General features: G+C 38.8%; 1 protein-coding gene across 2 annotated transcripts in view; it reads right to left on the bottom strand.

Annotated features, from left to right (window-relative positions):
* Positions 1 to 3,736: 3,736 nt before the first annotated feature.
* The window catches only part of LOC149078171 (caskin-1-like), a 325,236-nt gene continuing 308,931 nt past the window's right edge, over positions 3,737 to 20,041 (bottom strand). For both annotated transcript variants that reach the window (XM_089241763.1, XM_089241762.1), the window contains exons 17-23: positions 15,584 to 15,685; positions 15,255 to 15,393; positions 13,837 to 13,974; positions 13,034 to 13,254; positions 9,563 to 10,511; positions 9,257 to 9,353; positions 3,737 to 6,496 (exon numbers count right to left, since the gene is read on the bottom strand). In XM_089241763.1, coding sequence (XP_089097889.1) covers positions 6,397 to 6,496; positions 9,257 to 9,353; positions 9,563 to 10,511; positions 13,034 to 13,254; positions 13,837 to 13,974; positions 15,255 to 15,393; positions 15,584 to 15,685 — 1,746 coding nt within the window. In that variant the 3' untranslated portion in view covers positions 3,737 to 6,396. The remainder of the gene's footprint in view (positions 6,497 to 9,256; positions 9,354 to 9,562; positions 10,512 to 13,033; positions 13,255 to 13,836; positions 13,975 to 15,254; positions 15,394 to 15,583; positions 15,686 to 20,041) is intronic.

A 20,041-nucleotide genomic window follows, 5' to 3' on the forward strand; every position in this document is an offset into this window, starting at 1 on the left:
TACTTAGTCAAGATTCCACAATATATAAGTAAAATTCTGGCATTTAGGGGGATGACTGGCAGTGGGGGTGTAGCCAGAGGATGCAGTGAGTGCTCGAGTACCTACAGTATTCTGTACCACTGATCTGAGCACCTCCAAAATTCATTCAGGGATCAATAGTTTCCATGTAAAGCTCAAGTCAAGCACCCACGGTTTCGTAACTCTTCCGACGTATCTAATGGCTGGGCCACCAGATCACTATCTTAGATGGAAAAAAAAAAGTCAGTCAACCATTTGGATGTTTCGTTTGTACAATGAGCACACTTTTTATAAGAAGTGTGAGTAAATGACCACAAAAGATACAATAAAAAAATTGTATTTTATTTTTAAATTTAAATGTACTTTTTTTTCGTTCAATGTTGAGGCATTGTGCTTGATCAGCACGTACAAGCTCATTCATGTCCTGTCACATAAGTGTGAGGAATTGATGGATGAGCTGCACATTTTTTTTTTTTTTTTTTTGTACGTAATGCTTAATCATAAGCCGTGGCTCAGCTTATACAGCACAATATTTTACTGGATTTTCACCCGTGGCCACTTAGTATATTCTAGAGCTACTGTGTCGTCGCGTGGACATCATTCTGGGCTCTCATCACGAGCATCCAGGTTTGTACCTCACTGGCGGCAGAGTGGTGGTCTACCGAAGTTTGTTTTCTGTGGTTTTTCAACTTAATGAACGTTACAGCAGCGGTTCTCATCCTTTTTTTTACTCGGGAGCCTTTTTCAGTATATAATTTCTATGGCGAAGCCCTGTTTCACTCGAGGAGCACTTTTTGCATATAATTTTTATGGTAGAACCTTGTAGGCCTCTTATTTTTTATTTATCCATCAAAGTTACTGATTTGTTTTATTTTCCTCGAGTCACCGCGGAGCCCCTGGGAAGTGGAGCACCGGTTGAGAACCGCTTACAGGTTTATCCTGCTTGAAAGTTCGAATTTACTCATGACCGGTCAACAATGTGATAACATGCTTATATTTATTTCCACTTCCAACTGTTTTTTTTTAATTCTTACTATAACCGATAAAATTAAAAAAAAAAAAGCCACACACGAGTGCCCTTGCTTTATTTATTTTTTAGAACATTGCTCAACGAAGTGATGAACAATGATATAAAAATGTATATATTTGCATAAGCACTGGTACTATCTGAAAATTATCAACTGAGCAATGAAATGTTGCAGAGATTGAATACATGCGTGGATTTAGGTATTGCAAATGAGCCGCATTCTCGATTTCACTGAACATTAGCATGGCATAGTTTGCGCAAAGCTAATAGAATTCCATACATGTTATGTATGCCTTACCACAAATGTGATGCGCATATCGCCCAACTCTGGTTCACAAGTATGGGCTGATCCAGGCATAGTCCGTGGGGGTATAATGTTTTCATGGGGCCTACATGATAAAATTCTGGCACACAATAATTTCCGAAAGTATGTAAATATGTAAGCTGTTACTTCCATCGAAATATTGAACCCCCCCCCCCCTTCCCGAAAATCACTTTGCACGCGGGAGGGGGTGGGTTGGCGCGATCTTGGCATCACTGCCCAGCATATAACCATCACAAGAGGGAAGCTCGCTGGACTCTAGAGACATGACACTCTTGACAGACACTATGACAGTCTTTGTTTATAAAATTTTCGCTTTCACTATAAATTTTTTCAAAAAGAAAATAGTTTGTATACTTTGAAATGGTTTAGTCTGCTGGTTGAGGTTAGGGGCCCAGGCAAAGGCCAAGAAACAAGAAGTGAGAAGAAAACATGGTCCAAAGAGGGTTACAGGGGGTAGGGTAAAGGAGTTAAGAAACACAGGTATCAATTATGCTCTGCGTAAATAAACATGATACTGTATTTTTTTGGTTTTCTGATATAGGGCTTTCCAATCACATCGGATAATTGAGGTTCTGCCGTATCGTACTTCAGTAGTGATAAAGAGGTAAAGATAAACAAATGAAAAATAAAATTAAAAAATTTCGCCTATACTGTAAAAAATTAAAATCACTGGAAAGCCAGGATGTCACAGTTCGGGGGGGGGGGGAATCCTGTTTATCTCTATCTTGCATTCAGTGTTTCGCAGTCAATGAGTTTTAATACGATGTAATTTTTTTTCATGCCAAAATAAAAGTGAATGCCAGTACATATCCTACAATCAAGCGATAAGAATTTCTATAATAAGATAAAGACGTGCCGTTTAGGTGGGGCATTTCTTGCTGAAGAGCAGCCTTTTTTATACTTTCTGAAAATTCCTCTTCGTTTACAAAAGGATTAAGGCTTCTTTGAACTGACTATTCGAGAGCTGCTTGTCAAACGTCTATCTGCTAAGTTAATTGAAAACTGTCCCCTCCCGCCGAAGAAGCAGAAGCCATTTTGTCGTTTTCAACGCCCAGCGCTGTTGCGAGTACAATGGTCATTTTGTGGAGAAAAGAGAGGGGCGTATGCTAAGCCAGCTTAGTGATTCTTTATGGGGGGAAAGCAAGGCAGTATATTTACGGCCAGGACCATTTGGAAGTCGAAAAGTTCACACGTAAAAATACGGCCTAGACCGTTTGGAAGGCATCAACTTCACACGTACATATACGTGCAGGACCGTCAGTCGGTTAAATCACATTTGCTTTTTTGTTTATGCGGCACATTAACCACTTTACGATCAAGGACGTATTATAGATTAATACGTGAAATAGATTAAAGGGGGCATATGACCGTTCAAATGAAAATTTCTTATTATTATATATTTCTTGCTAAAAATGCTTTAATGGCATTTCAGTAACAATATTTCGTCTCTTAGTTTAAAAAATGTGTTTCAACAAGCTTGGTGTCTTATCCGATGCAAGGAAAAAAAAACTTAATTGGAAACAGGAAACATCGGTATATGCATATGTGTACATATTTGGGTGACCATACGTCCCGTATTATCAGGGACAGTCCCAGTTTTCTCTTTTTTTCTGACCGTTTCGACTTTTTGGCAAAACTGTCCCGGTTTTTACATGACGCCTATTTGGATTTTTAATTTTTATTGAAGTCAAAGATTGAAATTATTTTTCAACTCATAAATTATATTATGATAATTACAACTATAAATAACATTTCATCCCCCATTTGTCTTGGTTTTATTTTGTGGAATTCATTTTAATCCACTGCAATTTGCAGTAACGCTTCGTTTTCCGCCATTGCGATTTTCCCGTAATTTCACCAATATTTGGCAACTTTGTGCACTTTTGCATTGTTCTTAGCGATGTCTCGTATTTGGAATCTCACTTTTCCACATTTCTCTCGAAGAAATATGGTCAGCCTATTACATGGGAAGATGTTCAAAATGTCCACCGCGTATATTGAAGCATGCATGCATGCATGTAGAACTCCTTAATACACTGAAGGCGTCTTACATGCATGCTCGCGCCATGGAATGACGTCACAAGCAGTCCAATAAAGTCCCCCCCCCCCCTGCACCGGATATGACGTCTTACTTTTCTTTCGCATTTTTCTCGAAAACCTATGGGCCGTACAGGTGCAGTTCTTTGAGCATTTTTTTTAATGTATTCCAAGCGGGGAATCTGGCTGTGCAGAGTTTGGGCTGTCTTGTTATGGGACACCCTGTATACTAGGATCAACAGTCCGCCAGTAAAATGCGGCAAGGGGAATTATGGACTCAAGTGTGAAATAGAAGGAAATTAAAAGAAAATGGACAGAGAGACGTCAAATACTACAAGGATTTCTTTATTATTTTTTCCCCTCTGACTCGAAATTCTCTCATCATCAAAATTTCAAAACTTAAAAAATTCAATTAGGATTCACTCTTACAATCCTGAGAGAAAAACGAAAAGAATCTTTCAAATACAGATTTTACGCGCAAACACACAAATGAAACATTAAAAAAAAAAGAGAGGCAAATTTTTCAGCCAAAAACATAAGATAATGACAACATGATCATCACTTTGTGCGAGAAAAACACAAAGATTGTCCAAAAACAGAAGAAATAGTACAATGAACGAAATTCTCTGAAATACAGGCCGAATACCTCTGATTAAATACATGTAACAATCATTACAATTTCTGCGGACAAAAATGAAGATTGTGGCTATTGTTAATGTCGTGGAAAATAATCTTTAATAATGAGAAATAGTTTACGTGGACTTGCTATTTGTATTATTACCTATCATTTATTTTCAAACAAGACTTCTCATGTTGGTAATATCGATGGACATCACTCTATATCATACTTGCTCGACCCGTGGCCTGTGGGACAAACTTTGGAGTCATCTGTGGCCCGCGAAAGATTATCAAATCGCTTGAGTGGTGCATTTCCAGATCATTTAAGCAGCCAACGATGCACATATGTCATATCACTTAAACCAGTGTTTCTCAACATTTGGAAGCCCGCTGCCCAGTTGATTTTTTTTTTTGTTAGTGGAAGGCCAGGTCATAAACACGAATAATTACAATAGGTATAAATGAAACGGTCAACCATTTACGGCCCGGTTTGACTGATGTTAGGGCCAGATACCGGGTCGCCGTACGGCGTTTCAGAAACACTGACTTAAACGACTCCCCAACAAGCACATTTCCAAATCACCTGAGTGACCCGCAGCACACCACCGGTGCACTTAATTAATCTGCAAATCAACCAAGCTGCTTAAGTGGCCCACGCTTCTACATCATTTGAGCAGCGAGCAACATATTCGAAAGTTAACTTAAGTCACCCGCAGCATTTTAAGTGATCTATAAATGATGATCCCCTTAAGGGGCTCCCTTGACACATTTTGGGATCATTTAAGTGACTCAAAGTGCATTTCCAGGTTACTTAAATAACCCGCAGATCATTTCTAGATCACTCAAGCGGCCCAGGGCACATTTTCAAACCAATGAAGTGGCCTACACTCTCCAAAAGATTGAGCACCGTTGCTCTATATCATAGTTTCCCAACCATTTTTGTCCCACCGCCCCCTTCGCCAGCAATTTTTTTCTCCTATCGCCCCCCAACGCAATCTGACCCATAGGATCCTATGTTTTACCCATAGCTTCTACCACTCCCTTGGAACTTTCCATCGCCCCCAAGGGGACGCTAATGCCCACGTTGGGAATCACACACTGTTCTATATCATCCTTTCCCAATCTTTTCGTTCCATCGCTCCCCCCCCTCCCAATTTAAACCAATCAGGGCTGTAGCATGCCCTTTTGGGGCTCCCCTGAAAGGGTTATTATTATGCAAAATGAATGTGCATTTTTTTGTGGGGGGCCCAATTCAATTCAGGGCCCTGGAGCAGTGCAGCAGTTGCCCCAGCCTAGTTACAGGCCTGAAACCAACCCATAGGATCCTATAAAAAAACACAAAGCTTCTACCGCTCTCTTGGATCCTTCCATCGTTTCCAGATAGGCAATATCGCTTTGGGAAACACTGCTCTATATCAAGTGCTCTTGACCAGGGGTCTTTGGAGAGATGTGCCATGGGTCACACAGGTGAACTTGAAATTTGCTGCAGACCACTTGAGTGATCTGGGGCTACTTTACTGACGGAGAACACAGTGCTACATGGGCTACTTTACTGACATGCACCACAGGTTCACTTTAGTGATCTGGAAAATGTGCTTGTGCTACTAAGTTCATTTTTACAAATTTGGTCTGAGGTCGTGCGCCACATTATTTGGCCTGAAGGCCATGGATTGAGCATGTACGATGCACATACTATGGTCAGCACTAACAGTGATTTCAACAGGTTGTAATTCACTATAAGCACAGAAAAGAAACACATACAGCCATAACATGTATTACACAGCATCAGAGCACATAGCTGTGCTGTATATACAATCAAACCTCTGTTTAAGAGACATTCTGAGTAAAAGACGACACCTTTAATTGAGAGCCAAAAAAGTTTGGTCCGAACTTGCTCATGCAGAAATCAGTCCATGCTTATGACCACAAGAGCCGGAAGAAGCCAAGTGCAAGAACATGGACAAAAAATAAGATTCGAGAATCATTTGCTTGAATAGATGAGAGTAATAAATGCTGATATTACTGGTAATGAATTGATATGCGGGCTATCGATAAGAAACTGTATACATATTAAACTCAACTCAGCATTTTTAATCAGTTTACGACAATTTCTCTCTATTGACAAGATTAATTCCCACAAACATTACAGATCAACCACAAAAATCCTCAAGGCCATGAACTGCAGCCAGCTACAGTTTTCTAAAAACCATGTTTACATATTTATATATATATATGTATAAAAAAGAAAACAAAAACACAAGTTGTCTTCTCCAGTAACAACAGATCTATAAAATATCGGTCAACTGGCATATAGAAAAAATTCTCATTAATTGCAATAAGTTTTTCTTTTAGTTCGTGTACAATTGTCTTCTCAGTCATTGAGTTGGTATTCCAACATGGCATCCAGTTGAGTAGAGAGATTGGCCAGCATGTTCTCTATATCAACTATCACGTCAGTTGAACCTTTTGACCTAGAGGGAAGATATAGATAAAAGTTGATAGTACGATGCTGACGTGTTAATTTCACATGAATCCACTTTGTATTATAATTCTTCAAAATGTATCAGTTGATACTGTGGAACTTCAGTTAATGAGCAATTTGCATTACAAGCAAAAATTTTGAATAAATTTTGGTTCGGTTAATGAACGATGATTCACATTATGAGTAAAAATTTTGAGGTTTGTTTTTTATTTTATCATAACTGATGGTTTCTGCTTTTCCCCCCACACACATTGGAATGGAATTGTGGGTAATATTCTCCCACACTACAGTTACCGGTAAGCGTGCCTTACTCGAAAAATGAGTGTGAACATTTACAATACAAAACTAGATGCAGTAACTGTAACCATGCCATGTGTGCGTGCACTAGAAGTCTTTTCTTTTCAAGTCTATTGGAGAAAAATGGGCTGATTGCGTTATTGAATATGACTTTGAGGGGATAATTTATGATCACAAGCCACCAGTTGTCAAAGAGATTGTGTGCTTGGGGAAGACCATGGTCTGGAGGTGCATGAGGATGACATTCAAGAACTAGTAGTGAAAAATGTCTAGAAGTTGATGGTAGATGAAATGATGGATCTCTCTTGCCCACACCAGCAACAGCTTATGGATGGTATCCCGTCTGAGGAAGAGAGAAGTAAGGACAAGCCCCTCAAAAAAAATGAGATTAGAGAGATGTGTAGAATGTGCGAAATCTGTGCAAAACTCTGTAGAAAAGAACCACCCAAATAAAACCGTAGCAGTATGTAAGCAATGAATCTGTCCAACGACAATGAAATTTCCCATTTCGAAGAAATCCTAAAAATGGAGGCAAAAGCATCAAAAGCATGGGCGGAGATACGGGGGGGGGGGGTGCACCCCCCCCCCAGCTTCAAAGTGGAGTGGGCAGATCTAATGTATATGTGTGTATATGAATTGACATCATCATCGTGCCCCCCCAGCAATAATGACCTTGCCCCCCCAGACTTCCAAGTCTATCTCCGCCTATGATCAAAAGTAAAGTGTCATTTGATAAGGTTCTTTTTCAAAGCCACCCAAAAGGAATACATTTGCAAACAACAGTGAATCCGTAAATGGTCCTAAATGATAATCCTTTCTCTCACAATGTTTAGAGTTAATTTAATTGTAAACATTATCATATTGTATGCTTATTTATGGTGTTATTTATATTGTATATATTTTATTGTGCATTATTTATTATATTATTATATTTAATTACTGACTGAATATAGTTTTTGTGTCATTTTTATATGAATGAGGACTTGCGGAACGAATTATCAGAGTTTCCATTATTTATTATGGGGTGGTTTGATTTGAATAATGAGAACGTTGGTGGAATAAATTAAACTTGTTAACCAAAGTTCCACTGTATCAAGATATTATAGACAGGGCCAGAAATTTTGCCGCCCTTAAGATACAACTGACTGTGTGTGGATAGGGCTTTCTTTCTTCACATCTGACACCTAATACAGTGGCTCCTAAAGTGTGGATTGTAACCCAAAAGTGGGGGGGGGGGGGTTCTTGTTTATGATTTAGGGCATAGTTTCCAAAACTTCTTGTTCCATCTCACTCAATTCGTTAGAATTTTTTTTCTCTCATCACCAATCGGGAGAACCCATACAATATAATGTTATACACGTGGCTTCTATCCCCCAACCCGGACAGTTCCATTGCCTCCCAGGAGGCGATATTGCCCAATTTGGGAAAACACTGATTTAAAGGGATTGCAAGAAAATTTTCTAAATAAAAATGTCCTGCTTAATTTGATCTTTCATGGCGTAAATAAAAATATATCAAACTAATACAATGAATTGATTTATAACTAATGTATTTAGTATATATATGCATATCATAATGAATAAATTCTGCATGAAATTTATCAAAAATATTATGAAGATGAAAAATCATATTCTATCAAGTATCACAAATGTGCTTTTGTAAAAGAAAAAAAAAAACGAGTTGATAGTTTTTAGTGCATTTATTTTGCACCTTTATAAAACCGAAATCCGAAATCTGTCTAAAATGGAATATTATTTCAGTCTATTGACTTTCTGGTTTGTACAGATTTCATTGCATAGACATTTTGTTTTTTCTGTCATATCTTGAAAAAAAAAATGGTTACAGCATCATGACTGTGATACGATGGGTTGTCATAGCTTGAACATTATTACAGTCATATCCCATTTTAACGAATACCGTTATAGCGAAAATCTCATTTTAACAAACTTTTATAATCCCCCAGATAAATTTACATAGGAGCAATGCAAAAACCTCGAATTTCTTTATAACGAAATTTCATTATAATGAAGTGATTTCTTCCGTTTCTTAGAGTTTGTTATAACAGGATTCGACTGCATCACAAAAAAAATATGCCAAATGGTGATGACCCTTAATCGTGCTTTTTCCTTTTGGCATGATTGGGGTTCTTCTTGGGCCAATTTACAATGAAATTGGCCAATTCACGAACTGGCCAATTTCAGGCTTTGGCAGTAACATATATTTATTTACATATCACTATGCTTTCATATATTACAAAAATTTGCACACAACACTATGTACGCACTCGAACTGTTAAGTACATACACACTTCTGATACGCCTCAACCGGTAGTAAATTGCTCGTGGCAATAGACTGGAGTTGTGCTTGGTTTGAAAGAAAGTTTTCATATATTTCATACTTTTCTCCCTCTCAGAAACCAATTTGTTCAAATGGATACATCTAAAGAACTTACTTTTCAGCAGAGGAGCTGCTAGTGGTTCCTTCGCATGACTTTCGATCAGCCAAGAGATTATCTTTCCGCTTCCCTGACGGAAGTGATTGGGATAAACCTAGAATTTAAGAAAAAATTTATAAGGTTTTTTGAATATTTTGTTACAAATTTAAAATTACATTCATCCAACAGAACTGTCGATATTTCCTAATCCACAGTACTTAATATACAACAGGATAAACTAAGCATTACAATAGCCTGCAAAACAATATAGTCAATGATTATAAGAATATTTTTCATAGAGCATTATCTCGAATGTCATGATACCTTGACTCGAAGGCAAACTTGACTTTCTGATAGTAGAGGAAGGTGAAGCAGCTGGCGAATTCTCACTGTCAACGGATTTCACTGAACGTTGCTTTATGGTCCCGACATTTTCATTCGCAAATGGCAAAGAATTTGACTCTGTGCTTGAAGAGGATAAAGTGGATATATTGGAATCTGCAGAGTCCTTACGCCGCTGCCTAAACTTGGTGCGAACTTCACTGGTTAGTAAAGTGTCTTTGGCAATTACTTCATCATCTTGCGAGGAGTTCCCCTCTGTCAAATCCAATGTGGATGGCAAGGGCGAAGGAGGAGGTGGAAAGTCTTCAGTGAGAGCCGGTGAAGCAGATCTATTACCTATTCCATTATTAGGCGGTGGTGGAAGATCATTCTCTCTTGTTGTGCCGATGCTGAATCTAGAGGCTAGACCCTTGACACATGTTGCGAAAGCTTCATCCTTCATTGCTTCTATACTCCTTTCCAGACACTTGTCATTTTTTATCGAATTAGTTCGCTTAGGAGGTGGGGGTGGATTCCTTTTGCCTCGTAACGTACCATATAACTGTGAAGAGTTCATATTCGACCAGGTATGCTGCAACAATCGGCTTTCTGTCACCTGACTACACAGTTTGAGAGGACTCTTTGGATCATCATCGAAATCACAGTTGTTTTCTGGATCTGACTGGCGAGTTTTGGCGACTATTTTAGCGATCGGCCTAGGTTTCACCATGCCTTTAGGTCTATTCAGTGTGGCAGTGCCATCTGCTTCATACAAAGAGTAATGATCATTATGTACACTGAGTTCACTGTCCGTGTCATAACCGTGCTGTCTCCAAGCGCTGACTGTATCATACCAGCAGTCAGATGGCATGTGATAGGATGGTGGAATAGCTGATGGACCACAGTCTTCCATGTCCAAACTTTCCAATGATCTTCCTCTGCTTGAACGAACCTTTGGAAGAGAAAGATAAAAATAAAGTTATGAGAAATTTTTTTTCACATCAACGACAACTTTGCATAGATTGTTTACAAAGGCAAATTTATGGTTTTGCTACATGGGCATTTTTCCGCACTTCTCCCATTCTAGTCTGATTTTCTTCACTACTCTTTCCTTGAAATCGCCACCCTGTGATACAACTCGCTTGACCTCCTCCCACTCCTGCAAGTACACCTGTGTCTCTAAGCCACTGTTTTGGTGACTCCTATGCTCACACTCTCTTGAAATTGTCCTTTCAGCCATTCACATGCTTGCACATGCTCTAGGTTAATTTTTTTGGTAGCTCACTGACATGGTTCCTTGCTTTATAGGCCATCTCTTTCGATTATTTACACATTTAGAGTATGTGATAACATGCTCTAGGTCATTCTTTTTGTCATTAACATGCTTGCACATGCTCTAGGACACTCACTGGCCTGGTCCCTTGCTCTGTAGGTCACTCTTTTGGTCATTCACATGCTTGCTGATGTATTAAATCACTCTTTTGCTCACTCATGTGATTGAAAATTCTCTCTAGGCAGTATTTTCAGTCACTCCCAGACCTAGTCCCTTACTGTCTCGGCAGAGGTGAGTTTATTTAGGGTTACAAGGCCAAGTTTTTGTTGCCCTTCTTCTATTCTGCTAGTTTTCTTGGCCACTCATTCCACAAATTTGCTGCCCCTCTGAACTTGCCGCCATGACTATAGCCCTCTAAGTCCCTACGTAAAAAATGCCACTGATTGTTTATGCCTGTACATATACCTCTATAAAATGTTAAAAAATTCCAATCCATCATAAATGAATTTACAAAAATCTTTCAATCTGCAATTTTGAACAAATAGTTTCAGAATTGAGGATAATTCCAATTAATGGTTGTAAAATGATAATACCATATTTTGTCGAAAGATCTGTCATTAGAAGATAAACCACGTAATATTGTTTGAAATGAGTAAAATTGTCATTCACTGTCAACATTAAATTTTTCTATCTAGCTTTTTCAAGCATCGCTCAAGTATTTAAAATACAGCGAAACCTTGCTACAGTGATACTCAATATAATGATAAAACCCTCTGCAATATTTTTTAAAATCTTTTTTGGAATTCAAGGAAACATTTATTTTCTGGATACTATGCTGAGGTGAACTCGGGAAGAAAAGTAATCTTGTCTCCGCTGGGACTCACATCTTGCATACCGGGCAAGCATGCTGCTACCATCTACACCAGCCTGGGTTCAAGTCCCGGCGGAGACAAGATGACTGTTCTTTCCGAGTTCATCTTAGCATAGTATCCAGAAAATAAATGTTTCCTTGATATCTTGGGCTGAGAAAAAAGCCATCTATATCTTTTTTTTGGAATTGCCTATATTCTAATGTTCTAACTCCTCTCAATATACAATGATATCTTTTACTACGATAAATCCCTCTATAACAATATTTTTAGGAGATTTTTGAAAACACCATAAAAAACAATATATTTCAATATTTTACTAGAAAACCGTTTTTAATTTATTCTTAACTTCGTCACCTGTTTTTGTTCTTCTGAAGGCATCAAATACCATCAATATATTGCACAAAAGGATCACTGAAAGCTAAAGGAAGTTATTGGCATTGCTATTTTCTGTTAAAATGCAGTAAACACGGTGTGCAATGCAGTAAACTTCTTTACAGGGGCAAAAACATTTAAGTGAATAATTACGTGAATGATTGTTTTATCGAAATGATGGACACGGTGAGATCTACCGTAGTAGGCAAAAACCTTTTTGTTTCAACAGATGAAACAACTGCTCTTGAAGAATGCCCAGTTGCTAATGTGATAATAGGAATTCTCGAGCCGGATCATGCAAGAAAAAGTTTTCTATTAAATTCTGAGATTTTACAGAAAGTCAATCATTCCTAAAAGGAGGGACGAAGATCTGTCAAAAGTGTCCCATCTTTATTGCAGAATAATTGTGGGCGACTCCAACCTCCTCTACCATAATTCACTATCTGTCAACTTTTGACAAAAGCATGAATTTTTTGTGGCCAAATGGTGCTCAGCACAATAATATTTTACTTTTCTTGACAGATGTGGCTCCATATATGATAAAAGTGGGACGAGTGATCAGAAACTTCTATCCAAAAACCGTACATGCTGCTTGCAACTGAACTTGCCTTGCTCATGTAATGCATAGGATTTGTGAAGACATTCGAACATGCTATTCAAACGTTTATCATCTTGTTTCCACTGTGGAAAAAGGTTTGGGTGAAATATGCTTATCGCGTACAAGATTTTACAGTAAAGATAAAAGTTCCTACATTAGCTCTGCCTCCAAAGCCTGTGTCATTACACGATGGACAACATGGCTAAATCCTTTCATATACTACAGTGAAATTTTTCAAATCCATACTAAATGAATTTGATCCGGAAGATGCTGCATGCATTAAAATTTCACAAGATTTGTTTTGCCAATTATCGAATATAGTTGTAGCAAGGTTTCACTGAATAAACAAATAAATATACCTGTATCGTGACCATGTTAGGATGATAAACTTCACCATAAGCAAGTGATGTATTGAGATCCCTTCCAATGTAATGTTGGAAACCATCATCTTTAGTCGGAGATTGCTGAAATGTCTTGAATTCAGGCAAAGCTGCAGGATCAGTAGATGTTGGTGATACCTTCGCGTGGGTCGTACTGATGGCAATCTCTTGAGTATGATATGAATATGGTCCACCATTACCTGAATGAATAAAGAAAATTACCTTTCATGAAAATGATAAGATTTCTTCTATATGCTGCGAGAATGTTAACCAATGCTCATTAAATTCATTAATTTAGAAAATTTCTATGGCAACATTTTTCCGAACAAGTATCTTAGTGGGTATACATATCTTACTTCATACACATATTTGAGATGAATATTAATTAATTCTGGTATTGCATGGGTTGCCCCCTGACCCACCCCCAAGGGTATACAGGATGAATAGTAAACCTGATATCACAGCAGTCCTGATCAGCATGAATATTCTAGCAAGATGAAAACAATCCCTGATTTGAGCACTAACAAGGCTAGGTTCAAGAGAGGTGCGTGGGTTGCCTCCATTAAACTGGTATGACATATGTTAAGGGAGGTCCTCTCCATATATAGGAGCTCCCAACGATGCGGGAAATTTACAAAGTGAATTTACAGTAGGCTTCCTGGGCTTGAGCCCAGTCAATCTAATCTGTTTAGAGCTAAATTTCCAAGTGAAGACTAGCTATTGATATCTCAAAACTCATATTTCCATACACAATTTTTAGTAATAATATGATGTTAACATACTTAGAGTTGTTGGCCGCGGCAATGTATTTATGCTGCTTGCAGTATAATCATATGCATCAGGAACATGACTGGAACGTTTTATCCCGTTCCCGATGTCTTTGACTTTCTTTATGGCAAGAGTTATCTTTTTCTGATGGCCTGGAAAATAAAAATTTACTGATAAATATTTGACTAAAAATCTTCTTTTAGATTAGAATTTTACAGCAAGTAGTCATCCATTACTACACATTCTGACAATTTTGATTAGATATCTTTTTTAGTAATACATTACACCTCGATTATCCAAGCCTTGATTAATAGAGTTTCAGGTTATCTGAAATACTTTTCATATAAATCTCCTTCCAAAATTAAGTGCAGTGAGACTCGCGAAATGCCTTGTGTAATAACAAACAAATTTACAATGTCTATGGCAGTGTTTTAGAAAGTGGCAATACCATCCTCCGGGAGAAGGTAGAAACCACAGATACAACACGGAATCCTGTCCTGCTGGTAGAATGAGGGTGTGTGTGTGTTGTGCGTAGTGTTTATGGAAAATTCAGCACCAACAATCCACCGTCACGCAATTCGCCGCTAGGCAAGTTCAGACTAACAATTTATATTATCACAAAAATTAGAACTTTGCCTGGTTTTAATTTATACAAAAATTAGCAGTTTATAGACAGAAAATTCACAGACAACAGTTCAACACGAGTAAGTGAACAAGGAATGACCAAGTGAGTGAGTCAGTAAATGATACAGTAATTAGTGCTGGTGAGTGAGCGAGTGGCAGAGTCAGTGACCTAGTGAGTGCGTGGGTGACCTAGTAAGTGCCATAGGGAGCAACCCAGTATTAGACTGAGTGATTTAGTGAACGACATAATGAGTGACCTACCAAGTAAGTGCGTGACTTGGTGATTGAGTGTGTGTGTGTGACAGAGTGAGAAATCTAGTGAGTGACAGAATAAATGACCTAGTGAGGGAGTGACCTAGGAAGTAAGTGAGCAACCCAGAGATCAAGTGGGTGACTGACCTACTGAAAGAGTGACATAGTGACTGAGTGATCTGACTTATTTGCTCACTTACTCATTTACTGGCTCACTCAATCATTCACTCACTAAACTGTTGTCTGTGAGTTTTCCCAGTGATGCATTTTCCATTCGATGAATTGCATGGCAGGGAATTGTTGTTGGTGAATAACATCATATCTGCCAACATATGAAGGAGGGTCACTATGCACAGAAAAAGTCAAAAGAAACTTATTTTGTGGACCTTTTTTATTTGAGTAAAAACTTTTTCGCTTCTAAAAGATTGGTCTGGCGCCTGGATTTGTTTGAGGTTTGACCATCCCATAGTCACTGTAGTACATCAATCATTAGAGAAAGCCCCTTTCTCTAGTGATTGGATAATTGGATTTTTAGTGTGAAAAACAACATATATACCCAGCTTTTGAATTCCGATTTCTTCTAGATCTTCCCAAGTGAGTTCGGTGACTTTATCGATGGTATCATATCCTTGCTCGCAGAGAGTTTCGAAGTATTCTTCCAAACGTAATAGATGCAGCCATTCAAACAGACAATTCTGTTCATAAAATTAAGAAATACATGTAAGTACATGCAAAAAAATAATACATATATACACCTTTTTTATTGAAGGCATGAGAGAAATGTCACACCAGATCATGTCACTGATCTGGTTAACCTACAAATGCGAAAAAAACAACAACAAAACTACGGAAATTGAAAAAATTTTCTCAGTGTATCAAACTTACTGGCTTATAGTCTGGGATGCCATCTGAAATATTCAAGCGGGCGATCTCAGCTTTCAATTTCCGGCGATGATTGGGTTTCGTGATGCCAATTGCTGTCAGATCCTACAATAAATATAACAAATTAATAAATTTTCTTTAAAAACATATAATCATACCAATAATAATTGATATATTATGCATTATTAAGGAAACAGATGTTTTCTTGATATTATGCTGAGTTGAACTTGGAAAAGAAAAGCAATCTTGTCTCCGCTGAGACTCAAACCCAGGCCCTCTTGCATATCGGGAAAGCATGCTACCACCACTGGAGACATGACCTTGTCTTATTTATTTAACATTCTGCGGCATGAGGCACTGAAACAGAAGCATCATTACTAATAGAGGCACTCTATTTTGACACGAAAATGTGTTGCACGTCATTAAAGTGATCTGAAAATGTGTTGTGTGGGTCACTTAAGTGCTTTGGAACTGCACTGCACGTTACTCAGAATGATATCTACACGTGCCACGGATCACTTAACCCTCCGTGCAACACTACGCCTTTAATCAATGAAAAGATACCGAAAACCGTAATTGGTGAAACGGGGTTCCAATGGATAGTTATAATCCATCAAACCCCCTTCATCATGACTCTGCCAATTCCTGTGCAGTAGTGCGCTTTGCAATGATAGTTAGATTCTAATAAGGTGGGTGAAGACATAGGTTCACCTGAGACCCAAGGGGGTTTTTTTTTTGTTTTTTTTTCAAAAGTTTTCAAATCTTCATAGACCTGGCAACACAGGTCGAGGCATGTGTAGAAAATTTTTTGGTCTTTTTAATCGTGCTTTGTGTCTACTGTCGTATGATGAAATCTCCGCAAGGTGTGGAAATTCAGAATCGTTCAATTTATCAAATAAGTTCTTTGCCAGTTTCTTTGCATATGACGTTACATCAGCCACTCCGGAATCACGTCTGATATTAACGTTTCTAACGTACCAAGGTAGTCCGGTGTATCTCCTCAGAGTCTTGTTCTGAAATCTCTCCAGAGCGATGATATTAATTTTCTTCGAGAACAACCAGACAGGCGCAGCATACAGAAGAATCGGTCTAATTGCCATCTTATACAGAATAATTTTATTTCGAATTGAAAGACTTGAGTGCCTGTGGCATAGTCTGTTGAGCATGACCGAGGCCACGGTCGCCCTACGGATGGCATCAACACACTGCCGGGAGAAACTGAATCTCTTGTCCATTATCACCCCCAAATATTTATTGTGAATGACTGGGTTGATTATAACTCCTTGTACCTCTATGTGTGCTTGTTGTGGTAATGAGGACTTGTTAGTGAACCACATGAATTTGGTTTTATCTGCATTCAGTTCAACACGGGTTCGCACACACCAGCGCTCGACCAATCTTACCATTTCTTGCAAGTTTGAAAGGGCCTTGCCAGGGTCCCTATCTGTGCAACAAAGGGCACTATCGTCGGCATAATGAGCGGTGAAACCCTTAGGGGCAACTGGGAAGTCATTCATATGAAAATTGTGTAGGATAGGACCTAACACACTTCCCTGAGCTATTGATGAACGAATCTGTCTAGAATTAGATATTGAGTCATTTATCTGTACTCAGAAGGAGCGCGAGTCGAGATAATTGCTCACAAATTTGATGATGTTATACGGCATTCCCATGCGAATCATCTTAAACAGCAGCCCATTGTGCCAAACTTTATCAAAAGATTTCTTTAAATCGAAAAAGGCTACTGCTGCAGTGTCTTTATAAATTTTGGCTTCTTGAATTCGTTCTACGAACCGCAATAATTGAGTGGTGGTCGAGTGCTTGCTGCGGAAACCGTGCTGCTCTGGACCGATAATGTTATTGTCCTCTACAAATTTGTGTAGTCTGATGGCTACCACTCTCTCAAAAAGTTTCCCTAATGAACTGAGATTGGGGCGCCAATTCTGTGGATAGTGTAGGTCATGTCCAGCTTTGGAGATGACCTTAACTTTAGCGAGTTTCCATTCTAATCAGTTTAGATAGATTATATTAAATTACCTTTTGACAATATCAAAATATATAAATATAATTTTACCCATCATTATTAAAAAATTTTTCCTAATAAAAAAAATAGATATAGGTTATACTTTTTATGATGCCTCATTATTCTCTGAAGACTCTTACAATATCCATGATCATTATTGATATAGGAGCATTATTTGAGTATTTCAAGAGAGATGGCGCTGAAACCAAAACTTCATTTTGTGTAACCACACTGTAAGCTTCCACATTAATGATAATTTTTTATAATTATTTTTTTAATATTTAGAAAAAACACAAAGTTTATTGTTTAGAGTGAGATAGATGGCTTTTTCTCAGCCCGAGATATCAAGGAAACAGTTATTTTCCGGATAATTTTGCTGAGGTGAACTCGGAAAGAAAAGTCATCACGTCTCCGCCGGGACTCCAACCCAGGCCCACTTGCATACTAGACAAGCATGCTACCATCTACACCACAGGGCAGCATGGTCCTCAGGCAAAGTGCCTCTTTTGAGGCCCTCACCCAACTACAGAATGACCAACCTACCAATTCACATGCTTACGCTCAAAAACGTTAACTATATTCCATTTTCATGAGGCCCTCCCGCTGCACTTGAGGCTCCCCCCCCCCCCGATCGTGCCCGGGTGGACCCATGCGTTAAGACAACACCCGGGACGATTTTCGTGATTTTTTTTTTTTTCACACTAAAAATTCAATACAGAGGAAAGCCCAGAAAAAATCCCAGCCAGTGCAGTCTTAACACATGGGCGCACTGGGGCATGGCGCTGAGGCATGGGACCTCAAGATACGAGGAGTCTCAGAAAAATAAGTAGTTGGATTTTTCGATACTTTTCCAAGTAGGGCCTCAGAAAAATAATTTGGCCCGGGGCCCATGATGCTCTTAAGACGTCCCTGATCCCATCCCACGGGCTCCCACTACAGGATGTGGCGGGGGGGGGGGGAAGCATGACTTCACACAGGGCTCGCTGAAGTCAAAATCAGACACAGTCTTATCGAAATTGACGCGCTTTTAAAGACTAGGAATTTTCCTAACACAGTGTTTGCAACGAGAACAAATGCACATCCTAATCAACTCAGACGTTTAATTATCCCGTCGCGTTCCCCTTAACTGCGAACCATTCCGAACGAAACATGCACAACAAAGACTATAAATAAGAAGTAAAATGTTGAAGTTGACAAAAAAGGCCTTGAAGAAACACTCATGGCGCCATAAGTCTCACTTTCGGCCCGAAAAAAAGCCCGTCTCTAATACGCAAGGTAAATTAGAGAAAACAAAATATCCAGGTAAATACACAGGGAGCGAAAACAGGCAATTATCATAATATTTCGCTCCCGCTCTAATTATGTGTCAGTTCGAGGTTTTCATTTCCATCTCGAATTACCCCAGAGACACAATAACAATGGAGAGAGAGAGAGTTTAATTTTCCGACTTTAAATAGTTCCAGCCAAGGCTAAAATACTCACTCCTCAAGTCTTTTGCGTGGGCTCCGCTTTTGAACTGAAAATGGGTAATTGATAAGAGAGGACAGAGAAGGAAAAATCTAGAAATACAGTGGCGTAGAGACGTGTTTATAATGGCGGCGGAATTTAACCAAACCGGGCAGTCTTATTACAGAAGAACGGAAAGGAGCGTCTGATAGAGTCTGCTCTGATAATCACTTTTGTCAGCGATGTCGGGGGGGGGGGGTGGTCATCATGGTGTCTAGTTGAAGGAGTTTGACAGAGCTTCAGCCTGAGAAAAGAAAAAACCCCAGGGCCTGGTTCCAAAATAAGGGGCCCTGTACTAGCAAGAACAATCTCTTCCGTTCGAATACGAATTCAATACTTCAGATATGTATTGAATGCATTGACAGCCCCCACAACGGCGGGGCTGACAAGACTCCAGACCTGCGACAATTACTAGCATGTTTTGTTCTTTCATGCTATAAATTCCCTACAAAGCTACTCGTGAAAAGTCTGGCCTGGGGGGCCCTGCTCCAAGATGTGGGGGGCCATGCCCAAATGATTATGTAGTGCAGGCCAGGGGTACTACTAAACGCATGGGTCGTACGAATCCACTTAAACCATTTGTTACACAATTGGTTTCAGCGGCGTTTCAATGATTTCGGTGGTTTTTGCAGACCCAGCTATCTTGCGCCATAGCTTTATATATATTTGTAGGAATCTACTAAAGAATGATATATATTCCAAAACTAATGAAAAATGATTCAAGAATTAATGAGAAATGATTCCAAAATTAATGAGAAATGATTCCAAAATTAATGAGAAACGATTGACAATTAATGAGAAACGATTGACAATTAATGAGAAATGATTCCAAAATTAATGAGAAATGATTCCAAAATTAATGAGAAACGATTGACAATTAATGAGAAATGATTCGAAAATTAATGAGAAACGATTGACAGTTAATGAGAAAT

This window comes from Pholcus phalangioides, unplaced genomic scaffold (assembly GCF_987345545.1).
Source record: "Pholcus phalangioides strain wild (caught in Gottingen) unplaced genomic scaffold, Ppha-v1.0 ptg000014l_1, whole genome shotgun sequence".
Taxonomy (NCBI): Eukaryota; Metazoa; Arthropoda; class Arachnida; order Araneae; family Pholcidae; genus Pholcus; species Pholcus phalangioides.